The sequence below is a fragment of the Trachinotus anak genome, unplaced genomic scaffold (assembly GCF_046630095.1).
Source record: "Trachinotus anak isolate AG129_WGS33_773 ecotype Australia unplaced genomic scaffold, CSIRO_AGI_Tana_v1 ptg000002l, whole genome shotgun sequence".
NCBI lineage: Eukaryota > Metazoa > Chordata > Actinopteri > Carangiformes > Carangidae > Trachinotus > Trachinotus anak.
In genome coordinates, this window is record NW_027273853.1 from 17,365,227 (window position 1) to 17,382,737 (window position 17,511).

The 17,511-nt window shown below is 42.9% G+C and overlaps 1 protein-coding gene across 3 annotated transcripts in view; it reads right to left on the reverse strand.

Moving 5' to 3' along the window:
- Positions 1–1,704: 1,704 nt before the first annotated feature.
- The window catches only part of furinb (furin (paired basic amino acid cleaving enzyme) b), a 72,537-nt gene continuing 56,730 nt past the window's right edge, over positions 1,705–17,511 (reverse strand). For 2 of the 3 annotated variants that reach the window (XM_071503123.1, XM_071503133.1), the window contains 10 exons: positions 16,827–16,915; positions 14,101–14,273; positions 10,633–10,845; positions 8,585–8,685; positions 6,810–6,913; positions 6,199–6,316; positions 5,791–5,970; positions 5,454–5,581; positions 4,628–4,756; positions 2,963–3,820 (listed from right to left, as the gene is read on the reverse strand). In XM_071503123.1, coding sequence (XP_071359224.1) covers positions 3,111–3,820; positions 4,628–4,756; positions 5,454–5,581; positions 5,791–5,970; positions 6,199–6,316; positions 6,810–6,913; positions 8,585–8,685; positions 10,633–10,845; positions 14,101–14,273; positions 16,827–16,915 — 1,945 coding nt within the window. In that variant the 3' untranslated portion in view covers positions 2,963–3,110. Of the gene's footprint in view, positions 3,821–4,627; positions 4,757–5,453; positions 5,582–5,790; positions 5,971–6,198; positions 6,317–6,809; positions 6,914–8,584; positions 8,686–10,632; positions 10,846–14,100; positions 14,274–16,826; positions 16,916–17,511 lie in introns of all 3 variants that reach the window. The other variant, XM_071503115.1, reaches the window with a different exon arrangement.

The following is a 17,511-nucleotide window of genomic DNA, read 5'->3' on the forward strand; positions in this document are numbered from 1 at the left end:
CCCTCCTCCTCTGACCTGATGTCTGATCTGCCATAGTTAAAAATATTCTGTCCCCTCTCTCACTGCAGGAGCCCCCCCCCCCCACCCACATCTCTTCCTAGGCGCAGTTGTAACATATCTGCCAGACCAGACTTGACTGCATCTTGAATTGCACTTTTTCCTCTTGTCTTCTCACCTTGTCATAACCTCCTCTCCTGCTGTTTCGGTATGTGTCAGGTTCTCTGTATAAATGTCCTTTTCTTTCTTTTTTTTTTTTTTTTTTTTTAAATGTGGTACCTGTTGTAGCGCTGTTTTTGTTTGTTCAGAGGTAATATATGAAGGCAAAGTCTCTTCTGTATTTGTTCATGATGGATTAAAGCTGCAGTAGAAATGCAGAAGAGATGGGGAGTGAATAAAAATACAAAGTTAATACAAAATACAGTGTGTGTCTTTATCTGAGGTGAATTTCATTTCCTGCTACTGCACCTGTGGGTATCTGCTGTGTCTTGATGCTCATCAGCAAGGAGCTTGATTCATTCTCCGTCAGTGGAGGGCAACATTGAGTCGGTGTGGGCAGCACCGTTCAGCCCACAGACGCTGCCAGTCTGATCAGTATTGAGACATATCGCCCCTGATGTAAACCCGGGCTGGGTTTACATCAGGGGCGATATGTCTCAATACTGATCACTGCACCGCATGTGTGGAGGAGTCAAGGGGGGGGGAGGGCGGCGCCTGTGGAGGCACCCTGGGGACTCTCGGCCTCTGCATTTTACTCGACTCTGTTGGTGCCGACTGTGTGTGTCTCACCTTTCCTGCGCTCTGGAAGTGAGAACCGACAGTCCGCTTTTATCCGCGACCATCAGATTCAGCACGAACCATGTGAGAGCGGCTGCAGTAATGAGACAAACCCCAGCGTCCAATTGATCTGAATGCAATATCTGCTAGTGGCGATCTGATTTGTTGGTGCTGTATTAATGAATCCAGTATTCCTTGTTGCTAGGCCTAGTTAGTAGACAGCACTGTACAGTGCATGACAGCTAATTAATACAAACTAAAGAGCACGCACAGGAAGACATGGAAACCAATGCACAGCTCACAGAAATATGTAATGAAGGTGTGAATGAGGAGATGAGAGGCTTTCAAACGCGTCCCTGTTTCAACCACATGAGCCCATTCACACACGTTTACTTCCGCACATACAGTGTTTGTAATGCAAAGCATGACGCGCCCAAGTGGCGCAGAACAGTGCAGCCGGGTCTCCCGGCAGATCTCATTATGGGCCACAGAATGAATGTACCTTCACCCATAAACCCAGTTACCAGCCCCTGCAGAGGGTGTTACAGAGGAAGGCTGCTAATGAACAAAGCTCCTACCGACAGTAGCTGACACTGTTTTCCCTGCGTGCATACAAACTGTTTCCATTTATATTAATTTAAACTTCAAGGGGCCACAATATTGGAGCTGGAGAAAAGAGCTTTCTTGAAGACAGCATGCATGCTCACCGCAAACGGAGAGCAGGGAGACGGCAGAGTGCTGGCACCTCGTTGCAGCTCAACGCCCAGAGTGAGAGTTACACACACACGCAACGATGATATACGGTCATGAAGAAATGAGGAACCATCTGCTCTCTTGGGTTGCGTTTGTGTGTCAGGGGCTGAATTTAAGATGCACAAAAACATAAATGTTTCAAAATCTGGCAGGACAGACACGAGCAGTACGTCTATGCAACAGCCAAAGTCATTTTATTCCATCCTGACACTCATCTCCACAGTATTAACATCCATTGTCAGTTAAATAAAAAAGGATATAAAACAAACATAGAAAATGCAATACAAGATCTCTTCATCTTTTAATCTCTTTCACTATTCTGGCCTTTAGAGCCACAGGCTCAGCTTGTGTAGCGGCAAGTCTACACTGTTTTTGATGGGAAATAAAGCATGTATATGTCTTTCAGTGTATGGTGCTATCAAAAGAAAGAGAAAGGCTTTACCCTGATGTAGATGTTCTGGAAGAGAAGCCCCAAAATCAATACATACTCTGGGGGGAAAATGAAGAGAAAATAAACTCATTTCTTACCAGCAGTAAGCTAGTAGAAACATGTTGTAACGGTCAGCTAAGTGTTTTCTTAAATTTCACTCAGAAACAGTGTGTCTCTGCTACAAGTCTGTAAGATTTTTGATATATTTGATGTGTCTGTGCTTCTGTGGCAGTTCCCATTGCGGCTTGATTGAAAACAGAGCATCCTCCACTGTTGTCTTCTTATCAAACAGCCTGCGGGATGTTTTGTTATGGCGTCCCAGCACACTGCAGAAATCTTAAATTCAAAGTTTTCTTGCTCTTAATGAGCGCTGTGTCACGACCCCTGGCCGACAATGTGCCAGGAATCTGATCAAATGTGACAAAGCCAATTTATTAGAACTCTGATGACCAGGTTTTTGTGTTGAGGACAAAAAACCCATTTAACACTTGAATTCAGTGTACTTGGTGTAGAGAGTATACCTAATGATCATGTCAGAGGTTATCTTGGTTTGGGCTCTGAGACTACAATTTTTTTGCAGGAAGACTGCAGTACAGACCCAGAGTGTTGAGTTTGAAAGATTTACCAGGAAGGGGGGATCTAACGAGCATTATGGGAACTGTAGGATTATGTTGTTTTTTTTTACATCTACTTCGGACTGGGATATCTCAGATATCTCAGCCCCTGCTGCTTTGATTTTAACCACTTTGTCATCTCCATCTCCTGCGATCCCCCAGCTTTAAGTAGTGGACGGTCAATACTGAATTGCTTTAATAAACTGGGCAAAATATGATAAAGTGCATCATTAAATTAAACTGAAGTGAAGTAATTGAAAAACAGCTCAAGAGTCAAATAATTAATAAATACATCTGACATCAAAATATTAATCAAATAAGATAAATTAAGAAAAGTAAATAAATACAGGAAAAAACAAATGATTGACTCTTTAATGCATTTGGATGGGGTGCTGATGGGACAGTAAGGCCTGCGTTTTGTTTTTGTCTGAGGCTGTGTGATTCTCCTTCATGTATCAGCTCAAGACAGTCGGGTCTAAATGCTGACGACACCCAGAATACAGTGTTGTCAGGACCCACAACAGCAGACACAGGTTCAGCTAGATGGAGCTCTGCGTCTTGATAAAAGCTGTCCTCTCGCTGTGGCCGTCCATGTCTTCACCGTCTGATTCAGACTCGTAGGCGATCATGTCCTCGTCCCCCCACACAGTGGGGATCCCCTTATAGCATATCCGTGTCTTCCTCCCCTGCCCTTGGCCGAAGCCAAAACCAAAGCCCACCTGCAACCCCCTCGTCTCTGAATACACAGAGGGCAGTTTGGTCCTCCAGCCCAAAGAAGTGCCACCTGAGTGCACCTGCAGCAGGAGGAAGACCCCGACGAAGGCAGCCAGGATGAAGGCACAGCCAAGCACGGCCACGACGACAGGCAGCTGAGTGGACGGAGCTATGCTGAGCTCCGGGGGTTCCTCACCTTCTCCGCTGTTGTCGTCTACTGCTGCTGTGATCTCCCTGTCTGGCTCCGCTCCATTTCCCTGGAGTCCCCCAGCTAGAGGGGATTTGCGCTGGACCTGGTTCTGGTGCAGGCAGGAGGTGAGGACCAGGTGGCTGTGAGGTGGGCAGGACAAGCAGTCTGTAGGTCCAGTGCCAGAGCACGTGAGGCAGGCGGGGTTGCACGGCAGGCAGGCTTGGACGGAGGACAAGTCCACCCAGTTCTCCAGGGAGAGGTTGAGGAGTTGTGGCCCTGAGGTGAAGCCTGGCGGACACAACTTCACACAACCCTGGAGGAAGAGGGAGAAGCCAGGGCTGCACTCTGAGTGGAGAGCGGCAGATGAAAGCAGGAGATGAAAGCAGAAGGGAGGTTAAGTCTCATACGCAATCCAACAAACACGAAAATTACTCCCACAAATAACTAGGTAACGCTTTCACAAGTCTCATAATTTCCTTAGATGAAAGAACTACAGTATATGTAAATTATGGCCACAAAAAACAATGATTGTCAATATTAATAATTATATTAATATTAATTCATTGTTCAGTCCATCAAAGATCAGAAAGTATACTTATATACTGTATTATAAACTATCACCAAATTATTCAGCCCTTTCTGGGAACCTTCCAGTTTATTTCTTGGAAGTACTTAGAAATATGGGGACTGGTAAAATTGAGGGTTAGCAGTAATTACTGTAATAGCACATTTGATTTGTAGAAGAAAGCGTCTGAATGCTTTGGAAGCACAAAGAAGCTTCCAACCTCATCTGCCTTTCAATGAGGGAGTCATCCCCTTCAGCAGTCGTTGACAACGTAGCACCTTTTGCACTGACGCAATCTTAATCTCCCCTGCTGCTCCTCCATACGTCCCACACTCTGATTCAAACCAATATGACATATGGCAACGTGCATATTCATAGCGCATGTAAACAGATGCACAAGAGGCTTGTAAGTGGGCAATCTGTATTCACAACATTCGCTTTTCACAAGTTAAAAAACCCAACACATTCTGACCCAGGGCCTGTTTTATAACAATGACTACGTGCCAGCGCAAATATGAATGAGCTTATTCAACTCTAGTGGCTCCTGTTCAAAGTATGTGTGTCAGCGGGAGCTCGAATGATCTCACCGATACAGATCTGCTGGGCATCGAAGGTCTTGCAGCTGTTGTTGGACGGCCGAGGAAAATCAGATGATGAGGGGTTGACAACGCTGGGTCCAGTGCCCCACAGCGTGAGGGTGAACTGACTCAACACTCCTAAAAGAGAAGGAGAGGGAGAGAGGGGTAGAGAGGGGGAGAGAGAGAGAGAGAAAGGAGGAAGGTGGGGAGTATTAAGATGTGGAAGAGAATATCAATCTAGCACTTCGCAGTGAGGGAACAGTGCGAAATGGCTGAGAAGAGGATACAGGGATGGGAGCAAAGGAAACAAGAGAAACGAGCGGACCGAAACCAAACACAACACTGGAGGAGGATCAACACCACCAGAGGAAGAGATGCATCCCTATCTCATTTCCCCTGCTGGTCTGAGTAAAAAAAGCCATAGGAAAGCTTTCAGTCTTTTCAGTCTTTTCAGTCTTTCAGAAGTTCACTCTTGATGGCAATATGCTGCTGTTTGCCTTTTGAAAGAAAATGCAGAGTGACTATAGGAAAAAAAAAAAACAGTCTCAAGATACTGCAGTTACCAACAATCTTTTTTTTGCAGAAGAAACCCTCTCTGCCCAGCAGCTGTTAAGTTTTATCTGGATGTGTTTCTGAGAGCAGCTCCCCCTGGTATCAAAAATGGTACAAACTGTCATTAGAGAAGGAATGTAGCAGAAAAAACAGTGGAGAGGCTATTTAGAGAAGTATGAAAATATACAAGAAGGCTTGAGTTGATGAGGGGGCAGTGAATACTGGCATAAATGTAGGTTTGATGTGCCTAGACTGAACAATTAACGATGGTGAGTGGGGTTACCATAGTCACGTCCATTAGCTGCTACATTTTCTATTTCCAGGGTCCATTCCCCTTGAGGATCCTCGTCCCATGAGTGGGTGGTCATAAAAGCCCAGTCATTGAATCCCTCTGAGGAGAAGTCATTGGGCCTGAAAGAACAGAGAGGCGACGTGTCTGTGTTATTTTTGCTATGCTCAAATGCAGAAAGTGTTTTTCCCAGAGAGCATATTTGTGAGTATTTGTGCATAAGTAAAATTGAGGCACATGCACATTGTGTGTCTCTGTGTGTGTGAGACAAAGAGAGATTTATAACAGGGCTTGGCTGCTGGTGTGTACGGTGGTGTGTTTTACTGTGTACCTGGGGAACAGCAGGGTGGAGCGTGTGCCCAGTGGGCTGATGAGATGAATGGCCAATTTTCCTCTCTGGTTGTGGGTGAGAGTGAGGCGAGCCTGAACGTGTTCCAGAGAATTGACATACTCTGGCCGTCCCCAGCAGGCATCCACGCTCTTGCTGAACACCAGCTTGTTCCCCATGTCTCTGCACGTTTGACAAACAGAGGGGGGTGGGGGGGTTGGTTAATGTTGTGTGGCTGCGGAAATGGACACAGGCAACAGCACAGTGCTACAAATTCACACAAGCATCCCAGCTCTGAGGAGAATGCGATGGCATCTATCAGGCTGAGCGGCATGATGGAACAGCAAGTGCTCATAATGAGACTAAAACCCACTGCAGTTTACACACACAGCTCCCGGTCACACTTCTAACCTTGGCTCTGCAAGCATGGTGTGAACACACTGATGCTGAGGCCCCACGGTTGTCCAGTTCTGCGCCAATGCCACCATAGCACCGGCATCCAGGAGCCCGTAACCATATGAATGACTCACTGTGAGGAAAGAAAGATGGAGGGATAAAGAGAATGGCAGGTTCGTGGGTGGTGGTGGTGAGATAACATCACAGAGAGAGAAACTGGCACCAAAACAGCCAATCATGACAACAAAATGACCAATTTTGACCAAATGTTCTGACAGGCTGAAATTGTGGCATACTGTAACACTCTGCCTGGTTGAGCAAGCACTGTGTAAGCAGAGCATCCAAAGGTTTGGGCGTGACAACAGAGTGAGAGAGATTATTATTATGTGCTTTTGTGTCTCAAACCAAATAGGAAAATAAATCTACTGGGAACTGAATAGATTTTTGTTTGCTACAATTAAATTATTATTCTGTGTGGAAACCTGTTCTGTGTGGTTCCCTACAAAATATTATTCATGCGCTTACAAAAAATCATTTTCTGGGCTCCATCAAGCGTTCAGTATTGAGGCACAAATACAAGACCATATAACACTGTCTGTGCTAGATTCCAGCTGGCTAGTCTCTACCTCTGCGTCCCACTCCGTTAGTCTTCCAGTCTCCGGCGCTGAGGTGTCCAGGCCGGGATGTTCTCACCACCAGGTGCTGCATGTCCCTCCAGGTCAGGTTCATACTGCAAAGATACAGGAAAGAAAGCAGGGTAACTGTATTGACTTCCTGTCATGTAATAGCTGAAGATATTACTTTCTACACTCTGCAGATTATGAGAAAAGTCAGGTGTCACTAACCTCATCTGTATGACAATAGAGTAGAGGAAATACAAGGAGCTATGGGTTATGGAAAGGGTCAGGTGTCTGTAGACCCACCTGAAATATGATCCAGCCAAGCACATATAGAAAAGGATAGCTATACATTTTTGAAATACTACACTGAGATGTAGCGGAAGCCCGGAGGGATATGTCAGTCAACAGTGACAAAGGTATGGGCTTACATTATGGTTTTAACGTCAGCGTAAAACACCAGTATTAAAGGTACATCATAACCTATTGTGCTGACGGACACAATACCGTGGAGGACTGTGTCTAGACTCTCTGTAATGATAGTTTCTAATGAGGTCTGGGACTGGGGGATAGGGTCACCTTCTGCACAGCAGAAGCCCAATAGAAAAAAAAAATCTTTTTTTTTTTTTGGATATAGATTTATTAGGAGGCACGGCGGAGAAGCAAACATCTCAACAGCATTTAAGTCAGCACTGGGGAAGAAACTGCTCCTTGGGTTAAGATAATCAAATCATGAATCACTCTGCTTACTGAGTGCAACACCACACTCAACAGAAATAGACACAGAATTGCACTGAGGCACATCACCTCTGCCAGACTCTGCATCAGCATTCAAAACTCACATCCTCTTATGTGTTATTAATGGACAAGACCCCCCCCCCACACAGAAACACACACAATTCACTCACTGTCACCTCAGCCAAGAACAAATGGAAGAAAATAATAAAATAATAAAACACCGGAGAGCCAAAACACTCTGCCTATTAAATGATTCCATCTCTGTGAATTCCAATGTGGTCTCAGTCTGATAGACTAGCTACCCTGTTATTACTGCTGCCTGTCAGGAGGGGTGCACACATGTGTGTGTGTGTGTGTGTGTGTGTGTGTGTGTGTGTGTGTGTTGCTCACTGACAAATACTGACTCTAATTTACTGTTCTAAGTGACAGATAGTCTACATGGCTTAAACCTGAACTTTGTCGGGTGAGTCACTGCCCTTCTCTTATGATATTAGCGGCGACACCTGTCAGCTAATCACTAATGTGGAAATGAGGAGAGTTATGCAGAGCAGAGGGCTGCAGTTCGATAAGAGGACTCAACACACACGCATACACACACACGTACAAGATATGACTAGAGATACCACCATAATGGAGAACCGAGTAGAGCTGCTGACAGAAACTTGGATTCTGACACCTGGAGTCTTGAGTGAACGATAATGAGAGATATTTTCGAGTTGAAAAATCTTCATGACCGGCCCTACAGGTATTCAGATGTCTGTGTGGGCTGCAGCTGCTGATTTGTCTTGCTAATTAACTGATTATCAAAAGCTTAATTTGCTGAGGAAAGAATTTCTGAACTGGGATTTGCGCCAAAGCCAACTCACAGACACACGTGCACGCACATACACACACACACACAAACAAGCACACAGCGGAGCAATCAAATGAAGTTTACAATAAAATGAGATTGTACAGTGTTTACTTTATGATTTTCTAATGTAAAAGCATAGCAACTATAAAAAGCTATGGTGGTTATAGAGGGAGTCTGTGTTGCTCTCACTCACTTGGCCTCCAGAGCCAGAGCGATGATCCCAGCAGCCAGCGGCGCTGAAGCAGACGTCCCTGTGTGAGAGTCTGTGCATTTTTGCCTCAGGTCTGTGGTCACCTTGGAGACAGGAGGAGAGAGAGAAGTGCACAGAAGTACAGAAGGTGAAACACAGATAATTTTGCATGTTGACTTTCCCACTTCAGTATGTGTGAGAATCACAGTGAGAGAGGTTGAGTGTTAAGACAGGGGACAATGGGAGGCCTGCCTGCAGCAATCGGATATGGAGGTGGAGGAGGAAGCGGAGGAAGAGAGAATGAGCAGGTAGGTTTAGTTCCAGGTTTGTGGATCACTGCCAAAGGGTCACAGCCGGGGCAGTGAATGTCAGCCAAATCAGCCCAGCCAGATCAGGTGGTGGTGAGACAAAGTATGTTAGCACTCTGGGTATACGTCCGCTCTCCGTCTCTGCCAGTGCCAGCACGTTAATGAGGCCTGTCTGGGTCATGGTGAGGACATGTCAGAAATGACAAAGAAGCCACAGGGCATGGCGAGCTGTGAAGGTTAGGGACAGACTCTTGGTTTCCAACTTTTGGCCTGACAGATTGTGGCACTAATGACCATTATCTGCAGAGAGGTGTCTATGTGTCAAAGGAGTAAACAAAGGGGGGGCAGGTGTCTACACTAGCTGACTGTTAGTATCTCAGAATTGGATAAAATAACACAGAAACACTGTCATATTTTATTCATTGTTTTTCATTGCTCAAACAATTAATCTATTAGTTATACAAGAGGAGTATTGTCAGCACTTTTAAGTGTGAAGTTATTCCTCAAGAAAAAAGTCAAATGTTTGATGGTTCCAGCTTGTCCAACAAGAGGATATTTTGGCTTTTATGCTGTGAGCGAAAGAATAATCAACAGATATAATGAAAATAATAGAAAGTTTCAGCCTTACACTGATTATGTTTTTGCATATTTGTCAAAGCAATTAGTTACATTAGGTTATTAAGCTAGCCTTTTCTAAATGCTCAGTGGCACAGTAACAATCAGTCCAGTTATTGTACAGATTGATCATTTAAAGTCCTAAATTTTGAGAAAATACAATATAAACTAATTTAATTTCTTTTGTGCTACAATAATAACACTGTTTCAAGCACAATGCCTTTAGGGGCAATTTGTGATCTTTGTATTTTTTGCCACAGTGTCCTGATGTGTTTAGTTTTGCAAACAGCTTCTTTTACCTCTTTCTAGGGGTGAAAACCAGACAAGTTTAATTGCAACACAGAGTGCAGACAAGGCCATTAAGCCTGCTTAGAGATACTGGAGCTCACTTTTGTTTTTCTCTGGCTCTTGTTGGCAAAGTCTGTAACCTCAAGAGATGAAAAGTGACCAAATCTGTCCACTAAATGAGCTACTTGCCAGTCCATGACGGATTTGTTTAAAAGCCTGGTCTGCTTGTGATTCGACAGTCTAGATGCTAATGTGGTGAACACAAAAGGTCGACAAAGAAAGAAAGAAACCCGCATAGATTGGCTGATACAGCAAATGACAGCCACTGACTGCTACAGCAACAATACAAAGCCAATGCGGTGTGTTAGTATATTTTAAAATGACTTCAATTGTACCCATTTGATGAGTTGTGTTTGCTTGCCTACAGCATGCCTCTGGTGTATTTTGGAGGGAAGGGCAGATTTGTGGTTGTTTAATGTTATTGTATGTCCCTGAGGCGAGTCTTTCTTCGGCTGACAAGCAGCTTGAAGGAAGCGTGTGGCATCTCTCACAAATTGTCAGCTTTCCTCACTGTATGTTACACATCACTCACCCTGATTTTGACAGCTAGATGCCTATTTTTGATTTGAGAGGGAGAAGATTAATGTGTATGTAAGCTCGAGAAGGGTACATTTCGGATGCGCCAGTATCAACTTTTAGCTGGTATGAGATGTATGGTTATTTTTTGCAGAGCTGACATTGTGTCAAAGTGTGCCAAAGATTTTAAGTGTAAAAGCCATCCTACACATCTGAGATGTTCAAAGTGTGTGTGTGTGTGTGTGTGTGTGTGTGTGCACCCACTATCTGTTTCTCCCCTGGGTTTCCAGAGCTGAAGGTGGAAGCGAGGGTGGAAGAGCAGGGCTCGCTGTACCATGGCACGTTGCCGGACTGTGTGGTGCTGCTGATGGACAGAGTGTAAATGCTGTTGGTGTAGCCATCACAGTTACAGCTGTCCTGCTCCCGGCCACCATTTCCCGATGCCCACACAAAGATGGAGCCCAGTCCGCTGCGTCCCTGTGGTATCAAAGCATATATATGTTCATTCAGTTCTAATCCACTTACGTTACGAGAAAAAGAAAGAGAGAGAAACACTCACAGGAGTTGGGCGAAGTGTGAAGAATTGCCTCTGACAAAGACGTTTGTCTCACCGCTTAAATGCCTTGTCATTTATGTGCTTTCTTCCAGAAATACTGAACCGCCGTAGGCACAGTTCTTATTAATACATCATAATATCAGTCGACTTATTGCGGCAGAACATCTGATAACAAACAGATGAAATGCAATTACAAAATCTACTCAAGCTGAATATAATTTAGGGGCCTGATAAATGACAACATGATATCTGGCAGTGAGACTGTATGCTTCTAAAATATACCAACTACATGAGACATACATTTAGTCCAGTTGGGTCTGGACTGCTAGCAGGCAGCTAGAAATCTTGGGGTTTGTGACTCAATATAAAATTACACTAAACGTTTTTAGCAAAGTAAAAAAGGGCGTCATTTGTCAACTCAGGAACATCGCTAAGATTAGATTGTTCCCTTCCTTCCAAACACACAAACCCGTTTTCATGCATTTGCTTCTGGCTGATTAGATTACTGTAACTCTTTATTCGCTGGAATGTCCCAGAAATCAATGGAGTGCTTTCAGCTTGTACAAAACAAGTAGTAGAAAATTTGTGCACATTTTCTCAGTCTTGGCCTCCCTGCACTCGTTACCTATGACCTTTAGGATCAATTTTTAAGTTTCGCTGCTTATTTTTAAGGCATGGTTTGGTCTGCCCTCCTCCTACACTGCTGACCTTCTTTCTCTCACTAGGCTGCAGATTGTAGCCTGGGGTCTGCTGACCAGTTGATCCCAGGGGGCGGGTTGGAGACAGAGACAGAGGGCAGCAGGGCTGTCAGGGCTCCACAGCTCTGAAACAGCCTCTGGGTGGAGAATGACTTTAGTCTTCTTTTGTTAAAGTCTCATAGACTTATTTTTTTAATTTGGTCCTTAATCATTTTTACCTTTGCTGTCAAGTTTTATTCCTCTTGTAAACAAAACATTTAGCAACAAAATGTTTTTATTCTTTCTTAGACTGCATTATCTCTTTGTCTTTGATCTGATCTCATGTCAAGCATGTTATTGAGTGTTTTATGAAAAGTGTCAAATAAATCAAGGTATTTTTATCATCATACTTTACTCCCAAGTCACATTTTTATTTTAGTCCATCATGCTCTGCCATTCAAAAGTTAGCAAAACAATTAAAGTTGAATTTTTCAGTAAAGAGTGAAAGCAGCGATGCAGACACTGTGATGTTCAGAATAAAAACAAGAGATTCAAACTTTTCTTTTTGTACCTAGTTTGAACCAAAGTGGGTGGATAACATATTCATTTTAGTGAACTAAACAAGGAACCAAGAAATACATATGGCGAAGGAAAGAGATAAAAGAAAGTGGAGGGACCTTTTCTTACATCCCACATACAGATCAGGAACAGTAAAACATGTTGATGGTGAGAAAGTAATTAAAAAGGTGAGAGAAATGTATACCATTTCACCCACATACAAAGAAATGTCGGAGTGTTTGATATAAAAAGCTGCAGGAATGTTTTGCTTCTCCTTTTGTTAAAGTCCATTCGGCTCTGTCGGCTTGAAGCAGGCCTGGCTGAATCTAAATAAAAGTCCTGTCACATCGTTGGCTCCAGTATTGGTGGTGTTTCAGTAAATACAAAGATACAGGAATATTTATTTCCTTATCACTGTTGTTGCAACACTGTTTTCTCTGGCATGGTTTTTCAGCTCTTAGAGATCTAAGTTCGACCTGAACACAGACTTTAAATGAGCTTGTTTGTGAAAGGATTACCCATTTAGTTTTCTTACAATCTCCACCTCACAAATGACCTCTATTCAGAAGTTGGGATGAATATGCTTCTTATGGAAACATGGTACTTTCGTACTGCATCTTAACAGAAGAGCCATGAAGCTGTAGCTAATACTGCTAAACCTTCCAGTCCAATTTCTGACCTGACGCTGCCTTTTCTGCAGGTTACGGAGGACAGTTGATAACACTTCAGTGCCAAGGGTTATCTCACTGCCAGAACCCACGCTGAATCAGAAAGGTCCTGTTGTGCTGCTGTCAGGCAATTTTTCCTCACTAACGCACCCTGATATGTGGAGCATTTCACATTTTAGGATGTGATATATGAATCATTCTTTTCAACCTAAAATGTGCAGTTTCATTCATTTACACGCCGATTACTATGGCCTTTGAATCTAGCTATTGTTCTGCATCAGTGACTGCGGCTTCATTTCTATTTTCTCCCATCTCACATTTATCATTTAGCTGTTCCACTGACGTCTTTTGATGTAGCAGTGCTTAACCATGAGATAGGATGACTTTAGCCTTAGATAATATGTCATACTCTTTAATGTTTTACTCGATCCAACTTTAAAGGACTAGTCAGATGGCAATTAACAAACTCACCTCGACTTTGTCCTTCTCTACAGTAGATCTCAGAAAACTATCCTCATTAAATAATGATACAGTGATTGTAGAGGTGGAAATGTTCACAACATGCTAATATATTATGCTGCTGAACAACAAACTTTTGAAGAATTATTTTCACTTCACTTCATATGGATCTTAAAGGAATAGTTTGACATTTTGGGAAATATGCTTTTTCGCTTTCTCTAATAAAGTTAGATGAGAAGGTTGATACATGTACCTCTCTTGTGTCTGTGCTTTAAATATGAGCCTGGAGCCAGAAGCTAGTTTGCTTAGCTTAACATAGAGAGTGGAAACAGCTTGCCTGGCTCCACCAGCACCTCTGCAGCTCAGCTATGAAACTGTCATATCTCATTTGACAAATGAAAATTTTATGGCAAATTATTTGCCTATTTGGCCATGTGTTGGCTGAGGCCAGTTGTCAGACTACCCTTGGAGACGTTATCTCATGTTGTGTCTAAATCTGTTTCCCCATCAATTTATGTTTCTCCGCACTTTAACCTCAGACTGAACCCCAACTGTATACATATATATATATATATATATATATATATATATATATATATATATATATATATATATATACATACTACACTAACTATTTCTCCCACTTCCCAGTCTCTATACTAAGCCAATCTTCTCATCGAACTCTCAGTTAGAAAGTAAATGAGTGCCTCTCCCAAAGTGTCCAAGCATTAAGAGCTGATGTGAATTTGATAGTGATACTATAAATAAGAAACAGGGAACATATTAGAAGATCCAAACTTATGCTCTGGCTCACCTTGGTGATTCCCTGGAGGAAGGCCTCCTTAGCCAGCTTGGCAGGGCCATCTAGTGACTTGCCATCGTCTTCTGGGCCCCAGCTGGCACTATAAATGTGGATGTGCTGAGGGTTGAGGCTGAGGGAATGGGCCTCCACCATGTCTGTCACCTCCCCATCCAACATACGAACTCCTGTAAAATGAACATGTAATGAAGTGCAGATATGTTTTCGTTTATGAAAGTGGTGGACAAAGAGAGTCAGAATGACAGGTGATAAAGAGATAGTGAGTGTACAAATTTTAGCATTAGATCCGATGGATGGAGAAACTGCATAAGATGACAAGAAGAGAAAAATCTGAATCATTCAGACAGCAAATACCCATCGTATCTTCAGCTACAAAAGAAAGAACAAAAAAAAAAAAAAACAAACAAAAAAAACCAAAAACAGAACGAACAATAGACTTCAGAGAGTTCCAGTTTTAATGAGTAAGTGTGCAAAGCCTCACCAGCAGATGTGACCCTGACAGATACTTCACTATTTTACCGCCATGTAAACAAAAAACCCAGCTGGTTGTTAAACCAAGAAAGACATTTTCTGACTGCACCAAACGCACAGAAGGGACAAATCTAACAGATGACTGCAGAAGAGAGAAAGACACACACACTCACGCGCACACACACACACACACACGCACATATATATAAATGAGCTGAGAGTTTACAGAGCCCTCAACACACTGGTGTGTCCACAGGGTAGCACCAAATGTCACCTTTCATCATACATGAACGCAGCCCTTTGAAGTGAGCAGCCTCATGTCAGTCCTCTGAACTAAATAATCTACAATAAAGTCCATTACTGGGAGAGGAACCCCAGACCTCAGAGGCAACATTACGACTGATGATGTCCACATTGAGACTTCAATAATCCATTCTAGACCCTGTCTGGCCCTGCATGCACACACACACACGCGCGCGCACGCGTGCGCACACACACACACACACACACACACACACACACACACACACACACACACACACACACACACACACACACACTAACGCACACCAGCAGGGATGTAGCCAAAGCAGTAATTACTCTGCTCACGGAGGGATTTGCCGTAACACAAGTTTGAATATTGAGGAGCCCGAAAAAACGTAACTGAGGTAAACATGCGACATAAAGCACAATGTTTGCTCCGGTGGTCATTATGCGCAGGCTGCATTGCAGCAGTAATGATAATCACTGTTGTAACAATTCTCATCAACTTCCTGTGGCTTGACGATTCCTTATTAAGCTACTGCTGTGAGTGTTCCCTGCTGCTCCAGTAAGTCAGAGGTAGCGGGCAGAGATGCAGCTGTGTGTGTGTGTGTGTGTGTGTGTGTCTGCATGCTGGTGGAGGGAAAACAGGTACAGTAGGTGGAGGGAAACACAGAGTGAGCCAAGTAGGGTCAATTACAGACTTTAAATACTAATCACCAATCATTGTTCAGTGAGGACACACACATTTCTACACACATCCCCACAAAAACATAACTGCTTGTGCTCACATGTGCATACACACGTGCTGTGGGTATTTGGGAGCAAATCACAGCTGTTTATAAACAATCCACTGACCCCATGAACACATTCACAGAGGAGTAATTTATGAGATCAGGGCCAATGCACAGCTCTGTCGGGAGATGAATGGTAATGAAGACAAAGACGGAGAAATATGAGTAACATCTGTGAACGGGACTGCTCAGGGCTCCACAGGCTCCGCTGAGTCTTGTTGGCTGCCACCGTGTCATTGACAGATTGTTTGGTGACAAAAGTTACTAAAAGCCTCCTTGGAATACTTTATCAAGTGAAAAAATATTTTGGGGAGGAAAAAAAAAATCCATTTTCTCAACATAGCTTCTTTCTTAATGCATATCTGCACATGCTGACAGCTTAATCATTGTTTAAACAAGAGCCTGCCCTAACAGTCTTATTTAGTCCAGCTTTTTAGGCAGGTGATTTACACGGTGGTATGAACAGATGTCCACTGGGTTGTGAAATCAATTTGCTTGGCATCAATATAATACTGAATTTAGGTTGTTTCCTTAAGACTAAGGACACATCCAAACACTTCAAAAATTGAGCTTGCTTTTTATCTAATTGGTGGAAGAAAGACTGGAGTTTCAGGCAAAGTGCCAAATAATGGTGGGATGAATGATAACGTGCCGGTTTGAATTAAGATCAGAGTCACCCTGTCAGAAACTTTAATTTGAAATCTGCTTGTGTCAATGAGACACAATCTCGATAATGTCTTGAAGATGAGGCATTTAACTTTTTTTTTTCAGTTGTTTATGTCTTTATGTCACACAAGGTAGACACTCATCTTACCAGTGGTAACAGATCCAGGACAATTCATTGTGTGCTCTCATCTGTCTCTGCAACGCTTTCAATTGTGCATCTGAACAATAGAGTCAATCAGTCGGTAAAAGTAGTCAGTGATGCAGAAAAAAAAACCCATTGTGGATATCACCTTTAAAATCCATTACTGGGTCTGTAATGGACACAGCTAAATCTGTGATTCTGATTCAGGTCCCAGATTAAAGGGATCCTAGCTGAGAGAAATTCAATTCTATGCTAATTAGTTTGAATGTTAATATTATTGTGCATATTATGTCCAATTAAAAATAATATTGAACTAATTTACATTAGTATTATTTCAAATTAAACACTGCTCTTAATTAGAAACCCTGATGGTATGCTTCACTCACCTCCAATTTTAGCATTATAGGCTACGCCCACACCACACACTCCATTATTGGCTGCAGCTGCAACTTCTCCTGCACATCGCGTTCCATGTCTAGGAGAGAAGAGTGAAAGACAAAGTCTATGAAAGCAAAGCAATAAGAAAAAAGAAAAACATTAAAAAGAAACATGAGAGCCTGGTAATGATTTAACTAACTGTTAACTGTAAAAAAAGACAAAAAAAACAAAAAAAAAACAAAAGGAGTTTTTTTTTTTGTAACTCCCTGAACTGCACTGGGCTTTTAAACTATACTGTAGCTGAAGTCTTGCCAAAATTCACCTCAGTCAGTAGAGAAGCATAAACTCAATGGCCCATTTTGTAAATGCCGCCGACTGGTGTTAGAGTTGTAACAGTAAGTGCCAGAAAGCCTGATGTTCCTTTCAGATTAAATAGTTTTAGAATTCAAGGCTGACTTATATGAGCACAAAAGAACAGCGACCTTCGTGGTGAACATGATGTGCAATGGGAAGTAGTGAGAAGTCAAATCAATTCCTTTTCCACACAGCACAGTCAACAAATTCAGGTGTGAAAACTCTATCAAACATAGAGTAACACAATCATACACACTGTGAGTGTGTGGAGAGTGAAATTGACAAAAATGGTGACAAAAATGCTTTTGTCTTTATCCCACTTGTACTTTAACGTTTAAA